The sequence below is a fragment of the Somniosus microcephalus genome, chromosome 12, assembly GCF_052327205.1.
Source record: "Somniosus microcephalus isolate GS21.2 chromosome 12, FLI_Smic_1.0, whole genome shotgun sequence".
Lineage (NCBI taxonomy): Eukaryota > Metazoa > Chordata > Chondrichthyes > Squaliformes > Somniosidae > Somniosus > Somniosus microcephalus.
Window position 1 is genome coordinate 70,145,920 of NC_140998.1, and position 21,322 is coordinate 70,167,241.

At 45.8% G+C, this 21,322-nt stretch overlaps 1 protein-coding gene and 1 long non-coding RNA gene across 11 annotated transcripts in view; one reads left to right on the forward strand and one right to left on the reverse strand.

Annotated features, from left to right (window-relative positions):
* The window catches only part of klc1a (kinesin light chain 1a), a 131,624-nt gene that overhangs the window by 89,188 nt on the left and 21,114 nt on the right, over positions 1 to 21,322 (forward strand). For 7 of the 10 annotated variants that reach the window (XR_015080210.1, XR_015080211.1, XM_086003063.1 and 4 more), the window contains exon 14: positions 18,699 to 18,829. Coding sequence is in view for 8 of the 10 variants with exons in the window: in XM_086003063.1 (XP_085859189.1) it covers positions 18,699 to 18,829 (131 nt within the window). In the remaining 2 variants the exon portion in view is untranslated. Of the gene's footprint in view, positions 1 to 13,181; positions 13,929 to 18,698; positions 18,830 to 19,330; positions 19,415 to 21,322 lie in introns of those variants that run through there. The other 3 variants (XM_086003068.1, XM_086003069.1, XM_086003065.1) reach the window with 2 other exon arrangements.
* Positions 14,454 to 19,426, reverse strand: LOC147109279 (uncharacterized). Its single transcript, XR_015080213.1, has 2 exons — positions 19,340 to 19,426; positions 14,454 to 17,647 (listed from the first exon to the last, which is right to left on the reverse strand). It is a non-coding gene; the product is annotated as an uncharacterized LOC147109279 (long non-coding RNA).

The window sequence follows — 21,322 nt, forward strand, 5'->3', positions numbered from 1 at the left end:
TATTTTACATGGGGGGAAAAAAATGTTTCCCACGTATATTACACACCATTCCATAAAGCTGAGCATTCCACTTATTGTAGGGAGCTACAATATAAAATATTCCTTGCGTGAGAAAATTCATGTACAATTTTGTTTTTTGGGGAGAATTAACTAAATTTGGTGAAATACATTTGTAATTAAAATTAATTACCTTGATGCAGAAATTGAATATGTTCTTTAGTGCATTACATTATCAACTGCTGTCTTTTGCTTCTGCTTTTGATAGGTATTGTAACTGAGCTTTGTGATGATAAAGATAGTGCTGTTTCCTGGAAACAACTATCTTACTGCCATGAGAACCAGTCAGAATGTGTTTTGACTAACCAATATCTTTCTCCTTTTGAATTCCCTGAGGAAATCCAGAGACTAGAGGTTTACCTTTTGTAAATTATGTAGTTTATGTTGGTACTGTGTACTGTACAACTCTCTATATTTCTCTTGTATTTGGCATGCTCACTTTTTCCAATATATAATCACCTTGAACTAATTTTTGTGTGAATACAGAAGGTTTGTAAGTAATTTTTCTGTGTGCATTTTTGTATTTTAAAGTGTATATTATGGCTAACACTATTTCTGGGTCAGTTCTTCACTCCACTGTCATTTTGGCTGTTAGAAATACCTTTCAGAACAAGATTTATTTTGAAAATCCAGTTTAACTATAAAATAAGCTACTAATTGACTAATGTTCACAGTTCTGGAGGTTTAATTCAGTTTCACCCTTGTCTCCATGCTTTTATTTAAAAACTTGCTGGGTTCACTATTTTGAATGTCAGAAAACTCTAAATTCAGTCTCGAGTGTAACTATATACCAATATATGAACTACATTAATTTAATTTTGCCTGCTATTTTGACATTTTCTTTAGAAAAGACAGTTATCTAATCGGACAAATTGCCCCAATTGTGAAAAGGCCATTTTTTATATTTAAAAAAGGTATAATTTGTACTGTTACATGTTCCCTTCAAAAGAGTTAAAGAAAATGTTGAAATTGAATTTATGTTTATTTTAAGTTTTCTGCCTGATTATTCGCGCATAGGTATTGCAAATAAATTAGCACAGACTAAGGGATTTTGTTTCATATTTAACTTTGTTAGTTTAGCATTATGGTTTGAATGCTGAAATTCTTCACAGCATGCTCAGAAAATAATAAACAGTGTCAAAGTTAGACATTTCAATTGATAAAAGTGAAATGGTGTTAAATTGGGTCAAAAAAGGAATGAAAGAAAATAAGGTTCAAAAATTGACAGGATATGTTTGAGAAAGAAAAGCAAAAACATGATTTACAATTTGAAAAAACGACTTAGGTACAACTTTTTAAAATTGTTATCCCATGATGCTATTTGGGTTTGACTGCTTCCACACAGACGGCACAGTACAAGATTTAGGGATGTCCGCTGCGATCCTTCTCACTCTTGTTCTCACAAGCACAGTGCCTTTCTTACACGTTTCACTTCAGGTATTGCTCAAGTATTAATTTTAATTCTTATTAAACTAAAATTATGTGTTGATCCATACTAATTTCCATTTAGATTAATTTATTTCTATGGTACTGATATCAGGAACTGAGACACATGGTTTTTTAAAAGTAATGTTAAAAATATCAAAGTATTTTGCGTAGCATGTGTGGGAGCAGTGAATCCTAGGCAACACAGTGGAATAGGACTTTTTCACTTTTTTTTCTTCCCCGCCCCTTGGAATCTATTTCAAATTCAAACTAGTTATGCCATGTAGTACACCTGTCTGTGGAGTCTAAAGGTTAAAGTTATAGTTGGATTATAAATCATGACTAGAATGATCACACAGCACTATAATGGCAGTTGTAAGAAGTACTATCATTGCAGATACAGTCAATGGCCATTATAATTTCATGCTATCTGGTGATGAAATTTGCATTTGATTTGTGTGAACAGTGCCTTCCCAGTGTGACAGTGGATGCTAGATGGAGGGATCTAAGTTCTTATTAAAACAAACTAACAAACCACTAACTTTTATTAATTTAGATTTTTTAAATGTCTAAGAATGAGGTCCCTTGGACATGTCTTGAAAACCCTGCCAATTTTAAAACTGGATACATATGTATCTTAAGTCCTGTTTCATTCTGACCTACTTTTAATGGTCCCAATAATTTAGTAACCAATATGTTCCATAGAGCTTTGATCATTTCTATCAATATTTATTCAATTGACCGGTATTTTTCATTTGGACTGGCCAGTAGCTGAAAATCCTTCAGGCCACTTGCTATTTTGCTTTCTATCTTTTGCCCACTATTACCCCATTCTTTTTTCCTTCTACGAACACGGTAACAGAGATGGAGCCAGTTGAGACGTAGATTAATATTTGATGGAATGGTAAAGGCTGGGTTAGTAGAGTCTTTGAGCTTGAAATCTTTCCTGAACAGGACAGGACTCTAGTTGAGTATGACACAAAATTCAAATGTTGTGATGCAGTACACTGCTCTACTGAAGTGGGGAAGGTTTTCTATAGCCACTGAAGAGCACTGGATGAAGAGTAGGCATCTATGTAGTAAGTAGGTATTTTTTATCTTGTATATAAAAAAAACACTACTTATCACACACATGGCATTGCCAGCTGCTACTGTTTTCTGGTGGCTGAAGAAAATCTTAACTCATGCCTAGCTTGATCTCAGAAAATCACGATCTACTGCATCGGCAGTGATGTCTCTATTCCCCATATGACCTGTCTATGGTTTTTGACCAATTAGATGTAAAGGTAATTTTGTTATGTAGACCCTGGGGCTGGATATTAGCTTGAGGGTGGGGGTGCCTGCTTTGAGGTTGGGAAACCCGGAAGAACAGGTTTCCCTCAGATCCTGCTGAATTTAACGGCAGGATCAGATTACCATTTTTTGTCTCCGTTTCCTGGCTGCAGCCAGCCAGATTGAGAGGCTGGCTGACTCGGGCACGCAGTTGGGGAGCAGAGAGGAGGGAGTGAGGGATCGGAAGGGTTATGTAGTGGTGTGGGGGGGGATGAAGCAGGTAAACTGGATCCAGCAGTAAGTCCTCGTCTCCCTTTAGCCACCGAGTTTCCCAAGGCCTGGAAAACTCAGCCGGCCAGGGTTAAATTTAAAATGGTGATTAAATATGAGGCATGCAGCCTCATTATAATATTTAAATCGCCAGCCAGCCTCCTGGGAGTGGGTGGTTAACCCCAGTCCCGCCGCCATTAAAACTGGTAGTAGGCGGGTTGGGGACTGGATTCAGATTTTTAACATTTTAACATCCCACCGACTCAAATCTGTCCAGTTTTGGGGATTAAAATTCCCCCCCCCCCCCCCCCCCCCCCCGGGTAAATTTAAGTGTCGCATAATGTTTGGTATGTGCATTCACTATTATACACAATTACTACATTAAGAATCTTTAACAAATCATTGTAAGTATTTGAATTGTAGAATTTGTAATACAAAAATATAGTTTATATTTTTATAAATTAATCAGATTGACTAAAACTAATTGCTAAAATATGAACAAACATCAGCTTTTCCTCTATGATCAGCTTAATATCTACCAATTTTAAATCTTTTTAAAACAGTATTAAATATGGCTGTTTTATTGAATTACACTTTTGATTTGGAATTAATTTGTACTTTGTTGAATGAGTTTTTTCTTGTTTCCTTTCTTGGCCCCCCTCTGCCATATATTAAAGATTTTTTTTCTTGAGGCACCCTTTGATCATTCCTTGACTTTGGGATGGGTAGACTGACTTATATCAAGGTCCCTGTCTGTGATTCTGAGGTATTTGGTAGGAGTTGTGTGAGACTGTGTTGATTCTTCCCAATAATGTATTTTAAAAAAAAAAATTCAAGTCAGTGACTCCCTCATAACATGGGTGCAACTGGAAAATTGTCTTGAAAGGGAGAACCCAGAATAGCTGCATTACGTTTTCAACAAAATTGCAAACTAAAGAGCAAACACAAGTTATTATGTTCCTTATCAGTTGACTGGTACTGAGTTAAACATAGTTTGAAGACCCACCTAAATGCATCTACCAGACAAAAATATATTTGTGTGTAGAACAGAGTGTATATAATGAGTAAGTCAACAACTGCAACAGCTGCTTCCTTCTCTCTCCTCTTCCCTTCTCTCTCTCCCCTTCCCCTCTATCTCTCATTCCTCTTCCTCTCTCAATCTCTCTCTCTCTCTCTCTCATTCCTCTCTCCCCTTCCTCTGTCTCCCCTTCCTCTGTCTCCTCTTACAAACATATGAACAATGACGGACAGGAAAAGACTCACTAGTCCATCCAACATGTCCCAGACAACAACAATGTCTTGTGTATCACAATATATACACTCCCTATTCCACCCAAAAGCCATGTAATCTGCTGGGACAGGCAAACAAATTAAAAACACAGGTCATTTAAACACAGGTCAATTCGGGAGGAAAAAATCTGGTAAATGTCTTTCTGACCTCAGGTGATCAAAACTAGTCCAGGAGACCACCTCGTGAAAGCAGTGAGTGAGGAGGACATAAAAAACCTGCAAAAGGACATAGACAGGCTAAGTGAGTGGGCAGAGATTTGGCAGATGGAATATAATATTGGAAAGTGTGAGGTTATGCACTCTGGCAGAAAAAAATCAAAGAGCAAGTTATTATCTAAATGGAGAGAAACTGCAACGGGATCTGGGGGTCCTGGTGCATGAAACACAAAAAGTTAGTATGCAGGTGATCAGGGAGGCCAATGGAATCTTGGCTTTTATTGCAAGGGGGATGGAGTATAAAAACAGGGAGGTTTTGCTGCAGTTATATAGGGTATTGGTGAGGCCACACCTGGAATACTGCGTGCAGTTTTGGTTTCCATATTTAAGAAAAGATATATACTTGCTCTCGAGGCGGTTCAGAGAAGGTTCACTCGGTTGATTCCAGAGATAAGTAGGTTGGGCCTCTACTCATTGGAGTTCAGAAGAATGAGAGGCGATCTTATCGAAATATATAAGATTGTGAGGGGTCTTGATCGGGTGGATGCGGTGAGGATGTTTCCACTGATGGGTGAGACTAGAACTAGGGGCCATAATCTTAGAATAAGGGGCTGCCCTTTCAAAACTGAGATGAGGAGAAACTTCTTCAGAGGGTAGTAAATCTATGGAATTTGCTACCCCAGAGAGCTGTGGAAGCTGCAACATTAAATAAATTTAAAACAGAGATAGACAGTTTCCTAGCAGACAAGGGAATTAGGGGTTACGGGGAGAGGGCAGGGAAGTGGACGTGAGTCTAGATTCGGATCAGCCATGATCCTATTGAATGGCGGAGCAGGCCCGAGGGGCCGTATGACCTACTCCTGCTCCTACTTCTTATGTTCTTATGTCCCTGATTAATGTTATACAATACCTACCATTTGGACAAGGTAATCTCCATCTCGACTGGAAACCGATCCAGCTCTCGCTTGAAGGAATTCAGTGAATCAGCTTTCACCACGCGAACCGGCAGTCTGTTCCACAGGTCTGCTATTCTCTGGGAAAAGAACCACCTCCTAACATCTAGCCTAGATCTGGCCTTGCATAACTTGATTGTATTGTGAATCCTGGTCCTTCCTAACCAAGCAAACTAGTTGAAAAAAACTACACAAACATAATCTATTCCCGTTATCATCTTCTAAACCTCAATAGAATCACTCCTAAGTCTTCACTTCACTCCTAAGTCTTCACTTCTCTAAAGTGTGGAGTGCCAGCTCTTTGAGTATCTTGGTAACTAACATACTTCAAACTGGGAATTAATCTTGTGGCCCTTCTCTACACCCTTTCCAAAGCCTCAATATCGTCCACCATGCGAGGAAACCAAAACTAAGCACGGTATTTTAACTGAGGCCCAACCAAGGTCTTGTACAAGGACAAAATACTGTAAGAACATGGAGCAGGAGTAAGCCATTCGGCCCTTGACTGAACCTCCACAGCCCTCTGGGGTAGAGAATTCCAAAGATTCACCACCCTCTGTGTGAAGTTTCTTCTCATCTCTCAGTCCTGAATGGCCTATCCTTTATCCTGAGGCTGTGGCCCCTGGTTCTAGACTCCCCAGCCAAACATTCTCCCAGCATCCACCCTATCAAGCCCTGTAATAATTTTGTATGCTTCAATGAGATCCCCTCTCATTTTTCTGAATTCAAGAGAATACAGGTCTAGTTTACTCAATTTCTTCTCATACGATAGTCCCGCCATCCCAGGAATCAATCTCGTGAACCTTCGTTGCACTCCCTCTATGGCAAGTATATCCTTCCTTAGGTAAGGAGATCAAAATTGTACACAGTACTCCAGGTGTGGTCTCACCAAGGCCCTATATAATTGGAGTAAGACTTCTTTACTCCTGTACTCCAATCCTCTTGTAATGAAGGCCAGCATGCCATTTGCCTTCCTAATGGCTTGCTGTACCTGCGCATTCACTTTGTGACTCATGTACAAGGACACCCAGGTCCCTTAGAGCATCTGCATTCCCCAATCTTTCACCATTTAGGAAATACTCTGCCTTTGTTTTTTCTACCAAAGTGGATAACTTCACATTTATCCACATTATATTCCATCTGCCATGTTCTTGCCCACTCACTGAGCCTGTCGAGATCCCCTTGAAGCCTCTTCACAACTGACACTGCCACCTAGCTTTGTATCAGCAGCAAATTTGGAAGTGTTACATTTAGTCCCCTCATCCAAATCATTGATATAGATTGTGAATAACTGGGGCCCAAGCACCGATCTTTGCGGTACCCCACCAGTCACAGCCTGCCATCCTGAAAAAGACCCGTTTATCCCTACTCTTTGTTTTCTGTCTGCTAACCAATTCTCAATCTATGCTAGTATATTACCCCCAATTCCATGTGCCCTAATTTTGTTAACCAACCTCTTGTGTGGGACCTTATCGAAGGCCTTCTGAAAATCCAGATACACCACATCTACCGGTTCCCCTTTGTCTACTCCACTAGTTACATCCTCCAAGAACTCTCAATAGGTTCGTCAAACAGGATTTCCCTTTTATAAATCCATGTTGACTCTGCCCAATCTTACTATTAGTTTCTAAGTGCCCAGTTATTGCATCCTTTATAATGGATTCCAGCATTTTCTCAACTACTGATGTGAGGCTAACAGGTCTGTAGTTCCCCGTTTTCTCTCTCCCTCCTTTCTTAATTAGCGGGGTTACATTTGCTCTCCTCCAATCTGCAGGAACCGTTCCAGAATCTATAGAATTTTTTAAACTTTTTTTACTAATAATTTCTTTAAGTTCCTCATTCTCGCCACACCCTTGGTTTTCTCTTATTTCTGGGAGGTTTTTTGTGTCTTCCTCCGTGAAGACAGAAACAAAGTATTTATTTAATTTCTCTGCCATTTCCTCATTCCCCATTATAAATTCTCTCATCTCTGACTGTTGTAAAGGACCTACATTTAACTTCGCTAGTCTTTTCCTTTTCACATTCCTATAGAAGCTTTTACAATCTGTTTTCATATTTTTCACTTTGTGCTCATATTCCATTTTCCCTTTCTTTATCAATTTCTTGGTCCCTTTGCTGATTTTTGCTGATTTCTAAAAAGATCCCAATCCTCAGGCTGACTTTTTCTGGCAACTTTATAAGCTTCCTCCTTTGACTTAATACTGTACTAGCTTTAATTTCTTTGCCTTATAGTGAATTGTCCTATAAATACATCCGAGCACCCTATTCGTTCTAGCTATTGTTTCACAGCATTGGTCATGAACCTTTAGAGATCGATGCTCTATAATGGCCAGATCTCTCTCTCTCCACCGGCTTCAGCACTTTTCCTCCCTCCTCCGCCTCCCCTTCTATCTTCTCTTCCACTTTTTCTCTCTCTCTCTCTCTCTCTCTCTCCCCCTCCCGCTTCCTCTCTTTCTTCCCCCCCCGCTTCCTCTCTTCCCCCCCGCTTCCTCTCTTCCCCCCCGCTTCCTCTCTTCCCCCCCGCTTCCTCTCTTCCCCCCCGCTTCCTCTCTTCCCCCCCGCTTCCTCTCTTCCCCCCCGCTTCCTCTCTTCCCCCCCGCTTCCTCTCTTCCCCCCCGCTTCCTCTCTTCCCCCCCGCTTCCTCTCTTCCCCCCCGCTTCCTCTCTTCCCCCCCGCTTCCTCTCTTCCCCCCGCTTCCTCTCTTCCCCCCCCGCTTCCTCTCTTCCCCCCCCGCTTCCTCTCTTCCCCCCCCGCTTCCTCTCTTCCCCCCCCGCTTCCTCTCTTCCCCCCCGCTTCCTCTCTTCCCCCCCCGCTTCCTCTCTTCCCCCCCCGCTTCCTCTCTTCCCCCCCCGCTTCCTCTCTTCCCCCCCCGCTTCCTCTCTTCCCCCCCCGCTTCCTCTCTTCCCCCCCCCCGCTTCCTCTCTTCCCCCCCCCCGCTTCCTCTCTTCCCCCCCCGCTTCCTCTCTTCCCCCCCCGCTTCCTCTCTTCCCCCCCCGCTTCCTCTCTTCCCCCCCCGCTTCCTCTCTTCCCCCCCCGCTTCCTCTCTTCCCCCCCCGCTTCCTCTCTTCCCCCCCCGCTTCCTCTCTTCCCCCCCCGCTTCCTCTCTTCCCCCCCCGCTTCCTCTCTTCCCCCCCCGCTTCCTCTCTTCCCCCCCGCTTCCTCTCTTCCCCCCCGCTTCCTCTCTTCCCCCCCGCTTCCTCTCTTCCCCCCCGCTTCCTCTCTTCCCCCCCGCTTCCTCTCTTCCCCCCCGCTTCCTCTCTTCCCCCCCGCTTCCTCTCTTCCCCCCGCTTCCTCTCTTCCCCCCCGCTTCCTCTCTTCCCCCCCGCTTCCTCTCTTCCCCCCCGCTTCCTCTCTTCCCCCCCGCTTCCTCTCTTCCCCCCGCTTCCTCTCTTCCCCCCGCTTCCTCTCTTCCCCCCCGCTTCCTCTCTTCCCCCCCGCTTCCTCTCTTCCCCCCCGCTTCCTCTCTTCCCCCCCGCTTCCTCTCTTCCCCCCCGCTTCCTCTCTTCCCCCCCGCTTCCTCTCTTCCCCCCCGCTTCCTCTCTTCCCCCCCGCTTCCTCTCTTCCCCCCCGCTTCCTCTCTTCCCCCCCCGCTTCCTCTCTTCCCCCCCGCTTCCTCTCTTCCCCCCCGCTTCCTCTCTTCCCCCCCGCTTCCTCTCTTCCCCCCCCGCTTCCTCTCTTCCCCCCCCGCTTCCTCTCTTCCCCCCCCGCTTCCTCTCTTCCCCCCCCGCTTCCTCTCTTCCCCCCCCGCTTCCTCTCTTCCCCCCCCGCTTCCTCTCTTCCCCCCCCGCTTCCTCTCTTCCCCCCCCGCTTCCTCTCTTCCCCCCCCGCTTCCTCTCTTCCCCCCCGCTTCCTCTCTTCCCCCCCCGCTTCCTCTCTTCCCCCCCCGCTTCCTCTCTTCCCCCCCCGCTTCCTCTCTTCCCCCCCCGCTTCCTCTCTTCCCCCCCGCTTCCTCTCTTCCCCCCCGCTTCCTCTCTTCCCCCCCGCTTCCTCTCTTCCCCCCCCGCTTCCTCTCTTCCCCCCCCGCTTCCTCTCTTCCCCCCCGCTTCCTCTCTTCCCCCCCCGCTTCCTCTCTTCCCCCCCCGCTTCCTCTCTTCCCCCCCCGCTTCCTCTCTTCCCCCCCCGCTTCCTCTCTTCCCCCCCCGCTTCCTCTCTTCCCCCCCCCGCTTCCTCTCTTCCCCCCCGCTTCCTCTCTTCCCCCCCCGCTTCCTCTCTTCCCCCCCCGCTTCCTCTCTTCCCCCCCCGCTTCCTCTCTTCCCCCCCCCGCTTCCTCTCTTCCCCCCCCGCTTCCTCTCTTCCCCCCCCGCTTCCTCTCTTCCCCCCCCGCTTCCTCTCTTCCCCCCCCGCTTCCTCTCTTCCCCCCCCGCTTCCTCTCTTCCCCCCCCGCTTCCTCTCTTCCCCCCCCGCTTCCTCTCTTCCCCCCCCGCTTCCTCTCTTCCCCCCCCGCTTCCTCTCTTCCCCCCCCGCTTCCTCTCTTCCCCCCCCGCTTCCTCTCTTCCCCCCCCGCTTCCTCTCTTCCCCCCCCGCTTCCTCTCTTCCCCCCCCGCTTCCTCTCTTCCCCCCCCCGCTTCCTCTCTCTTCCCCCCCCGCTTCCTCTCTCTTCCCCCCCCCGCTTCCTCTCTCTTCCCCCCCCGCTTCCTCTCTTCCTCCCCCCCGCTTCCTCTCTTCCCTCCCCCCCCGCTTCCTCTCTTCCCTCCCCCCCCGCTTCCTCTCTTCCCTCCCCCCCCCGCTTCCTCTCTTCCCTCCCCCCCCGCTTCCTCTCTTCCCTCCCCCCCGCTTCCTCTCTTCCCTCCCCCCCCGCTTCCTCTCTTCCCTCCCCCCCCGCTTCCTCTCTTCCCTCCCCCCCGCTTCCTCTCTCTCTTCCCCCCCGCTTCCTCTCTCTCTTCCCCCCCCCGCTTCCTCTCTCTCTTCCCCCCCCGCTTCCTCTCTCTTCCCCCCCCGCTTCCTCTCTTCCCTCCCCCCCCGCTTCCTCTCTCTTCCCCCCCGCTTCTCTCTCTTCCCCCCCGCTTCCTCTCTCTTCCCCCCCGCTTCCTCTCTCTTCCCCCCCGCTTCCTCTCTCTTCCCCCCCGCTTCCTCTCTCTTCCCCCCCGCTTCCTCTCTCTTCCCCCCCGCTTCCTCTCTCTTCCCCCCCCGCTTCCTCTCTCTTCCCCCCCGCTTCCTCTCTCTTCCCCCCGCTTCCTCTCTCTTCCCCCCCGCTTCCTCTCTCTTCCCCCCCGCTTCCTCTCTCTTCCCCCCCGCTTCCTCTCTCTTCCCCCCCGCTTCCTCTCTCTTCCCCCCCGCTTCCTCTCTCTTCCCCCCGCTTCCTCTCTCTTCCCCCCGCTTCCTCTCTCTTCCCCCCCGCTTCCTCTCTCTTCCCCCCCGCTTCCTCTCTCTTCCCCCCCGCTTCCTCTCTCTTCCCCCCGCTTCCTCTCTCTTCCCCCCGCTTCCTCTCTCTTCCCCCCCGCTTCCTCTCTCTTCCCCCCCGCTTCCTCTCTCTTCCCCCCCGCTTCCTCTCTCTTCCCCCCCGCTTCCTCTCTCTTCCCCCCCGCTTCCTCTCTCTTCCCCCCCGCTTCCTCTCTCTTCCCCCCCGCTTCCCTCTCTCTTCCCCCCCCGCTTCCTCTCTCTTCCCCCCCGCTTCCTCTCTCTTCCCCCCCGCTTCCTCTCTCTTCCCCCCCCGCTTCCTCTCTCTTCCCCCCCGCTTCCTCTCTCTTCCCCCCCGCTTCCTCTCTCTTCCCCCCCGCTTCCTCTCTCTTCCCCCCCGCTTCCTCTCTCTTCCCCCCCGCTTCCTCTCTCTTCCCCCCCGCTTCCTCTCTCTTCCCCCCCGCTTCCTCTCTCTTCCCCCCCGCTTCCTCTCTCTTCCCCCCCGCTTCCTCTCTCTTCCCCCCCGCTTCCTCTCTCTTCCCCCCCGCTTCCTCTCTCTCCCCCCCCCCGCTTCCTCTCTCTTCCCCCCCCGCTTCCTCTCTCTTCCCCCCCGCTTCCTCTCTCTTCCCCCCCCGCTTCCTCTCTCTTCCCCCCCGCTTCCTCTCTCTTCCCCCCCGCTTCCTCTCTCTTCCCCCCCGCTTCCTCTCTCTTCCCCCCCGCTTCCTCTCTCTTCCCCCCCGCTTCCTCTCTCTTCCCCCCCGCTTCCTCTCTCTTCCCCCCGCTTCCTCTCTCTTCCCCCCCGCTTCCTCTCTCTTCCCCCCCGCTTCCTCTCTCTTCCCCCCCCGCTTCCTCTCTCTTCCCCCCCGCTTCCTCTCTCTTCCCCCCCGCTTCCTCTCTCTCTCTCTTCCCCCCCGCTTCCTCTCTCTTCCCCCCCGCTTCCTCTCTCTTCCCCCCCGCTTCCTCTCTCTTCCCCCCCGCTTCCTCTCTCTTCCCCCCCGCTTCCTCTCTCTTCCCCCCCGCTTCCTCTCTCTTCCCCCCCGCTTCCTCTCTCTTCCCCCCCGCTTCCTCTCTCTTCCCCCCCGCTTCCTCTCTCTTCCCCCCCGCTTCCTCTCTCTTCCCCCCCGCTTCCTCTCTCTTCCCCCCCGCTTCCTCTCTCTTCCCCCCCGCTTCCTCTCTCTTCCCCCCCGCTTCCTCTCTCTTCCCCCCCGCTTCCTCTCTCTTCCCCCCCGCTTCCTCTCTCTTCCCCCCCGCTTCCTCTCTCTTCCCCCCCGCTTCCTCTCTCTTCCCCCCCGCTTCCTCTCTCTTCCCCCCCGCTTCCTCTCTCTTCCCCCCCGCTTCCTCTCTCTTCCCCCCCGCTTCCTCTCTCTTCCCCCCCGCTTCCTCTCTCTTCCCCCCCGCTTCCTCTCTCTTCCCCCCCGCTTCCTCTCTCTTCCCCCCCGCTTCCTCTCTCTTCCCCCCCGCTTCCTCTCTCTTCCCCCCCGCTTCCTCTCTCTTCCCCCCCGCTTCCTCTCTCTTCCCCCCCGCTTCCTCTCTCTTCCCCCCCGCTTCCTCTCTCTTCCCCCCCGCTTCCTCTCTCTTCCCCCCCGCTTCCTCTCTCTTCCCCCCCGCTTCCTCTCTCTTCCCCCCCGCTTCCTCTCTCTTCCCCCCCGCTTCCTCTCTCTTCCCCCCCGCTTCCTCTCTCTTCCCCCCGCTTCCTCTCTCTTCCCCCCCGCTTCCTCTCTCTTCCCCCCCGCTTCCTCTCTCTTCCCCCCGCTTCCTCTCTCTTCCCCCCCGCTTCCTCTCTCTTCCCCCCCGCTTCCTCTCTCTTCCCCCCCGCTTCCTCTCTCTTCCCCCCCGCTTCCTCTCTCTTCCCCCCCGCTTCCTCTCTCTTCCCCCCCGCTTCCTCTCTCTTCCCCCCCGCTTCCTCTCTCTTCCCCCCCGCTTCCTCTCTCTTCCCCCCCGCTTCCTCTCTCTTCCCCCCCGCTTCCTCTCTCTTCCCCCCCGCTTCCTCTCTCTTCCCCCCCGCTTCCTCTCTCTTCCCCCCCGCTTCCTCTCTCTTCCCCCCCGCTTCCTCTCTCTTCCCCCCCGCTTCCTCTCTCTTCCCCCCCGCTTCCTCTCTCTTCCCCCCCGCTTCCCCTCTCTTCCCCCCCGCTTCCCCTCTCTTCCCCCCCCGCTTCTTCCTCTTTTTCCCCCCCCCCCCCCTCTGCTCTCTCCTCTTTTAAGGGTAGCATAATGGTGCCAGTACATCCAATAAATAAATAAATGTAGTAATTGACACATTTAAGCCCGAGTGTTGGACTTGTAAAGTGACAAGCAGCAAGTATGACCCTTCATTTGACCTAGAAATACTGTTTGTGTAATTTCCTTAAACAATTGAAACTGTTGAAGGTTTTGCAACAGTTTTGACTTGTTTTTTCCTCTTTCCTTTTTTTTGTCTGGCAGGCATAGATACCTTTTGTGATACTAATTCTGTCTCCGGCATGAACGGCATGCACCATCCACCTTCAGGCTTTAACTTCTCTCTGCAGTACTGCAATTTATAACTTTGTCTAAGCTATACTTTGTTTACTGAGAACTGTTTCAAGGCTGTTGTAATTTTGCAGAGTAGTTTATTGTACATTTGTAGCCTTAATATATCTGTCCAAAATTGTAATCATTACCACAATTGACTGATTCTTACATTAACAGAGATGCCAGCAGGTGTCTAAATCATAGGAAACCTATACTTTAAAATTAAATCACCTATCTAACACTCAGCTATTTAATTTTATTACAGTCATCATTTACTGAGTTATCAGGCTTAAGTGGCCTTCATTTGAGACTTCATGGTTTGGCATCTCTGTTATGTAACAGCAAGACAGACTTTCTAATGCTTTATCCTATAAAATGGCCAGTGATGGTAACAGTTGCTCTCAAATGAGGAAAATACTGATGAAATAGCATGATGTGGTATACAGCCAGAAACTGTAAAACCCAGGCATGTTCTTTGTGCGCAACTTATTAAAACTCTTGTCTGTTTAAGGGTCTTTTAAAAATGTGTTGAAATGTTTTAATTTTTATTCTGGGGTAGAACTCGTGTCTAATCTTGGTGCATTCGTTAACTGATCTCTACTAGTTTCTTGAGTGTCTAGTGGTGTGTGTAATTGTCTCTTTTCTAACTCTTAATAAACTAGCTCAGTGTCTAACTGATCTGTCTTTTGCCTCTGGTCTGCTTTGTAATGCTTACTTTTCCTCTGCATCCTCCAACATAGAATTCTAGAACACCAGGGCTTGCTAAATATATCTTTATAAATTTGACAACACTATCGTAAGACATTCTTCTTCCCTACATCATGGGATATTATAACTTGGGCACAACATCATCAGTAATCATTAGCAATCATTAATAAAGTAGACTTGCAATTATTTTTCTCCAAGTTTTCACTGAATAATAGGTAGATAAAATTGAGGGTCAGGAGATAATTTTGTGTATCCCTGTTTCATAACTGAACAAATAGAAATAAATACATTCAGTTTTATAACATGGTGAATTTTAATCAGAATACTGGAGGTTTAAACAAAAATCAAATACAGCTGAAAGATTCAATTTTCCTATGTTATCAAGATTTTTATGGGTTACAGTAGCATATTTATCAACCAGTAACACACAATTTTGACAGCCTAGATATACAGCAGTTTTATCCAGATATTTAAGAATGTGCCTCAGTGTTTTACAATACTTCTGGAGGGCGGAGGAGGATAGATGAGAGAGAGGAAGAGCTTCAAGATTGTTAAATTTTTAATTTGATGTTGTATAATTTATCTAAGAAATGATTTTTTTACTTTGAATGTGAAAAATATTGCAATGATTTCCAGGAAAGAAGTGAGAGTCTTTGCTCCCCCCATGAAAAAGTGTTTGGCCTTTTTTTTCTAAATTATATTGGCAAATATTACATAGTATTTAAAGCACAGAAACTGGCCATTCGGTGTTTGTGCTCCACACAACCCTGTTCCCACCTCGCTTCATCTCACCCTATCAACATATCCTCTAATCCATTCTCCTTCATGTACTTATCTAGTGTCCCCTTAAATGCACCTATGCTATTCGCCTCAACTACTCCATGTGGTAGCAAGTTCCACATTCTAACCACTCTGAGTAAAGAAGTTTCTCCTGAATTCTTTATTGGATTTTTTAGTGACTAGCTTATATTTATGGCCCCTAGTTTTGTACTGATTCACAAGTGGAAACACCTTCGCTACATCTACTCTTTCGAATCCCTTCATAATTTTAAAGACCTCTATCAGGTCACCTTTAGGCCATTTAGCCCCTCGAGCCTGTTCCGCCTAACTCCATATATTCACCGTTGCCTCATTTCCCTTAATATCTTTGGTTAACAAACATCTATCAATCTCCGATTTAAAATTAACAATTGATCTAGCATCAACTGCCGTTTACAGAAGAGGGTTCCAAACTTCTACCACGCTTTGCATGTAGAAGTGTTTCCTAACTTACTCCTGAAAGGCATGGCTCTAATCTTTAGACTATGCCTCCTAGCCCTAGACTCCCCAACTAGCGGAAATAGTTTCTCTCTACCCTATCAGTTCTCCTTAATGTCTTGAAAACTTCGATCAAATCACCCCTTAACCTGCTAAATTACAAGAAATGCAACCCTAGTTTGTGTAATCTCTCCTCCATAATTTAACCCTTGAAGTCCCGGTAACATTCTGGTTAATCTACGCTGCACTCCCTCCAAGGCCTATAAATATATCCTTCCTATGGTGTGGTGCCCAGAACTGCTCCAGGTGTGGTCTGACCAGGGCTTTGCATAGCTGTAGCATAACTTTTACCCCCTTGTATTCTAATCTTCTAGATGTAAAGGCCAGCATTCCATTTGCCTTTTTGATTATTTTCTGTACCTGTCCATGACATGATCTATGTACATGGAACCCCCAAGTCTCTTTGGACCTCCATTGTTTCTAGCTTTTCACCATTTAGAAAGTACTCCTTTCTATCCTTTTTGGGTCCAAAGTGGATGACCTCACATTTGCCTACATTGAAATCCATTTGCCATAGTTTTGCTCATTTGCTTAATTTATTGATATCTTTGTAATTTTATGCTTCTATCTACACTGCCTACAATGCTGCCTATCTTTGTGTCATCAGCAAACTTGGATATGTGGCTTTCTATCCAATCATCTAAGTCATTAATAAATACGATGAATAGTTGAGGCCCCAACACAGATCCTTGCAGGACGCCACTAGTCATATCCTGTCAATTAGAGTACCTGCCCATTATCCCTACTCTCTGTCTCCTGCTACTCAGCCAATTTGCTAACCAGGTCAATAATTTGCCTTCAATTTCATGAGCTTCAACTATAGTTAACAGTCTCTTATGAGGGACTTTAATCAAATGCCTTCTGGAAGTCCATATAAATAACATTCCCTTGTCTACTACTTTAGTCACCTCTACAAAAATTTCAATCAGTTTTGTCAGGAATGACCTACCCTTTACAAATCCATGCTGGCTCGCTCTCATCAGCTGAAAATTTTCACGGTGTTCAGTCACTCTATCCTTAATTATAGAGTAGTAATTTCCCGACAACAGATGTTAAGCTAACTGGTCTATAATTCCCTGGGTTCCCTCTCACCTTTCTTAAATAGCGGAGCGGAGTGACATGTAGAGTTTTCCAATCTAAAGGAACGGTTCCCGAATCGAGACAGTTATAACCTCTCTGTTCTGGTATCATCCTTGTAAATCTTTTTTGTACTTTCTACAATGCCACTATATCCTTTTTGTAATATGGAGACTAGAACTGTGCACAGTACTTATATATTTGTTATAAAAATAGTACAGTCGGTTGATCGAGCCAAAATACAAAACTTGAAATGCCTATTCTTTCAAGTAGTCGTAACCAGATAGCAGTGATGCATTAATAAATGCCACATTGTAATGCATTGGTAATATTTAATCTCCTAAACACAATCTTGGTATGAATTTGCATTTGGAGGAAAAAAGGTTTTATTAAAACTTATGTATAATTTTCAGTCAGTGAAGTTCAGGTACAAACATTTAACTTGCTCGTACCTCTGTGCACTATTTATGGGCAATAGTTAACCCATTGACTTTATTTTAAATTGGTTAACAGCTGCTTAACAACAACAACACAGAGGAATGTACCTCTGAACATTCCTGACCTCCTTCAATTGGAAAATATACTCATTGTGTTTAATTCTTGAACTGCAGTAATATTTCTACCTCAATTAAAAACACTTGGCAAGATTACATGCTCTTTACAGTTGAATTAAACATTGAAAACAAATAGAATAAAACAGCTGTTCATTAGAAGACCCCAACTTATGCTTCAGCTGAAGGCTTCCACAGGAGAATGAATTTCATGGGTGTCAGATTGATTTATATGTAGAAAGGATACAAAGTTATCTGGGTCCCACATTAGACCCATCAGCGCCTCCACTAAAAAAGAAACTGGATTTTGGTATCCATGGAGACCTTCATAAGCAAGGAGGAGAAGAAATGTGGCATCGAGATTAGAATACTTTAAGAAATGTGTTGGGGGGCTTCCCCCTAATAGTTAAAGGCAGTGACCAGTGTGACACTAAGGTACACAAACCAGTCGGTCCAAGGTTTGATTCCTGGCCTGTGCTAAATTAAGTAATCTCAGGAATGACATGCCTTCTTGTGCTACAGTTAGCCTCAGTGCTCTGGTCTGGAGATGAAAATCAGATTCCTGCTGCTGATTGCTATCCAGTGATTCCTGCTGGAAAAGTCATCATATGTGAATCTGACTCGGCTGTGATGCTTTCTTCAGTCAAATAGCCTGCCAACAATGTTTTCCTAGGCTTGCCAGTCGGGTGAGGTATCAGAGAGATGCTGGTGAATGTGAAATTGTACTCCAGCAAAAGTCAGTACCTTGAGAAATAGTGAAAGAATGGAAAATGTAAGAGCTCATTACACCTCTGTAATTATACTATAAAATCAGCATGAAAAATCTAGAGAAGTAACGATACTGTGCAACCAGATACATGGGTGTTCAGTTCTAACCTTTTTCTATTAAGGTCTTACTATGTCCAAGGTGCTGGATAATTCATTTCAACTAGAATTTAAAATGTGTAACTATAACTATATCACTACTGTTCTATGAGGCACAGGGAAGTACAGAACTACATTAGAAAGGTAAATAACCTGCTTTGTCTAAGAAAATACAGCAAACATGAATTGGAAATTTCACATTTTTATGCAAAATGTTTTAAATTGATACAAGGGTATTGCATGATCTAATTTCACAGAGCGATATTTGGCACCAACTATTTCTTTTAGCTATGCCATGAATAATATAGTATAATAAAAGGATGAGATGTCAGACAATTTATATTCATTATGTTAAATATGATAAATGACTAGACTCCTAATTATTTGGAGAAAAAGGTGCATGAACAATACAAATTATATTGACCGTTCTAATTTAGTGACTTATAACTGTTGATTGACCAGTATTGTCTTGTTGAAAAGGACAAGAATTGCACACATTACAGCATAGTCCAATATACAGACTAGATTTAGAACAGCTGTTGTCGGCAGCTGATTTTAGTATAATAATTGGCATCTTGTATTGAAAAAGGTTTCCAAAAGGAGAATTATTTTGGGAGACTTGTACTGCATAATGTGACCATTTAACATTTTTTCATTTAGTTGAATTTTGGAGATACAAAATAAATTTTGCATGTAATGAGTGTTTATATATAAAAAAAAATACAAATGATAATTGGGGGTTCCTCCCCATCCCATTTTATAGTGATATATAAAACTTATTAGTAACTGTATTATAAAAAGTAAACTTCTACTGTTTCTGTTAAAGTTCCTTGTTCAGAGTTCAGTAGTGTTTAAGGCTTACTCCAAAAGTTTTGCTGATCAAGTTAAAATGGACTTGGTAATGACACACTTCATGTGGTTTGGTTTGCAGGATGGAACTGGATCTCTGAAACGTAGTGGCTCCTTCAGCAAACTTCGTGCCTCCATCAGACGCAGTAGTGAAAAACTAGTCCGAAAACTGAAAGGTGGAAGTCCACGAGATAATGAGCCAAAGAATTCTGGGTAATTATTCATTTCCTGATTTCTGGTGCATCTTTCTGAACTGTGTTTCACTTTGGCACAGAGCTGTGACTATTATAGAGGTTACTATGAAAGTTTTACATGAAATTTGACAGTCATGGCTTCATCTAATCGAAAGAAAAATAATAATTTGCATTTATATAGTGCCTTTCACAACCTCAATGTCCCAAAGCACTCTACAGCCAATTAAGTACTTAAGTGCAGTCACTGTTGTAATGTAGGAAATATAATAGCCTGACAACTTGTTATTAGGCAATTGGATAGTCATGAATAAAATGAACCTTGCTGCGGAGATGGCCAGATTTAGCTAAACATGCCAAATGGACAGCGGCTGTTAATGTAATCTCCTGGGAGAGGCGAAAAACCAGATAAAAGCCCAGGGGGTGCGGGGGGTGGAGAAACAATCTGGAAAATTCCTCTCTGGCCCTTTTAGCTGACCAGAACCAGACCGAGGGATCACATTGACCCTGACTTGTATTACAGGATACCTACCTCTTGTACGACGTGATCTCCGTCCCAGCCAGAAGCACATCAAGAGCTCTCTTGAAGGTATACAGCGAATCAGCGTTCACTGCACGAGCTGCCAACCTATTCCACAGGTTTATTATTCTCTGGGAAAAGAGCCACACAACATCCAATTTAGTTCCAGCTAACGTAACTTGCGAGCGTGACCCCCTTCTCCTTCCTGACCTACCCAGTTGAAATAATTTGTCCAAGTAAACACAATCTAGTCCCTTCGTTATTTTATAAACCTCCATCAAATCGCTCCGGAGCCTGTGCTTCTCTAATGTATACAGACCCAGCTCTTTAAGCCTATCTAAATCACAACATTGGTTGTGAACCTTTAGAGTGATGCACTATAACAACCAGATCTTTTTCTTTCACCACTGATTTCAATTCTATTTCCTGTAGGTTATATGTATATTTAGTATTAGACTTGCCTATATGCATAACACTACACTTTCTAAGTTAAACATTATCTTGCTTACACTGGCCCATTCTCCCAACACATTGAGAGTTGCTTGCAGAAGTTTTGCATCCTCTACAATCCTGACGCACGCATATAGCTTTGTATCATTCACAAACTTGCAGATCATTTCTCCCAACAACTACATCTGAGTCATTAATGAAGATAGTAAAGGGCAAAGGTCCTAACACTGATCCCTCTGGGACATCATTGGTAACCGGTCTCCAAGCAGATCCAGATCCATTGACAGCAACTTTCTGTCTGCAGACATTTAACCAATTCTTAAACCACCACAGCAGATCACCTCTAATTCTAAAAGATTCTATCTTCTAGAGTATCCTCTTACAAATTACCTTATCAAAGACTTTCTGAAAGTCCAGGTGGACAATATCTACTGGGTTGCCTTCATCCACCAACTTACTAACTCAAATTAGTAAGACATGATGATCATTTCCAGAAGCCATGTTGAGTGTCCCTAATGACACCTTCTGTATCTAAGTGGTCATATGGAGCATCTCTTATGATACTTTCAAGCATCTTAGCTATTACTGAAGACAAGCTAATGGGCATATTGTTATTCAGCTCTGCCTTATCATCCTTTTTTTTAAATTGGAACTATATTGGCATCCCTTCATTTTGAGGGAACAGTCCTCAACTCTAATGAGCTATTAAAGATATGGGCAAGATAGCATCTGTCTCATTCCTTGAATGACCCTTGGGTGAATGTCATCTGGGTTTAAGGTTCCTTGTTCTTTCTAAGACAGTACCCTAATCTATTTTAATATTAACCATTTCACTGTTGATAGCACAACTTATTGTTGTGCGTTGAGCATCAGCTTCAAGAGTAAAGACTGATGCAAAGTACTCCTCTACCATACACTGACTCCCATCTAATCTGTCCTAGAGAATCTTTCAATAGCCCAATACAGTCTTTGATGGTCCTCTTATCGCAGCTTTTAATGAGATTTTCCCATTACAGTACTACCACAATTGTCCACTATCCTCTTTTTTCCTCCACTAACCTTTTTGCTGATCTAATAGCCACTTTAGTTTCCTTTAATTCTGCACAGTACTTGTATATGTTTTCCCAGGAATTATCTATTTTTAATCTAGGAAAACATTTTTGTCTTTGTACATGAACAGTCAGCCACCTTGGCCTATTCTTGTCACATGCCCTTCTATTTAACTTAAGAATGTACATGGCCTTGATATTTACAGGGAGGCGGGGAGAGTGCGGGAGAGGCCAAAATTAGACACAGAACCCAGCAAGGCTGGGGATGTGGAGGTCCTGACTATCTTAACGACAGGGCCACATATGCATCATGTAGGGCTGCGTCCCGCCCGGCAGGCAGCCACATGGACAGCGGATGGAATGGCTGGGAGGAGGAGACCATGATTGGGTGGGTTGGGGGCAAGATCGGGAGGGCTGGGGGCGGGAGGTGGCCCATGATCGGGAGGGCTGGGGGAGAGGCGGCCCGCTATCTGGAGGGCTGTGGGGCGGGAGGCCC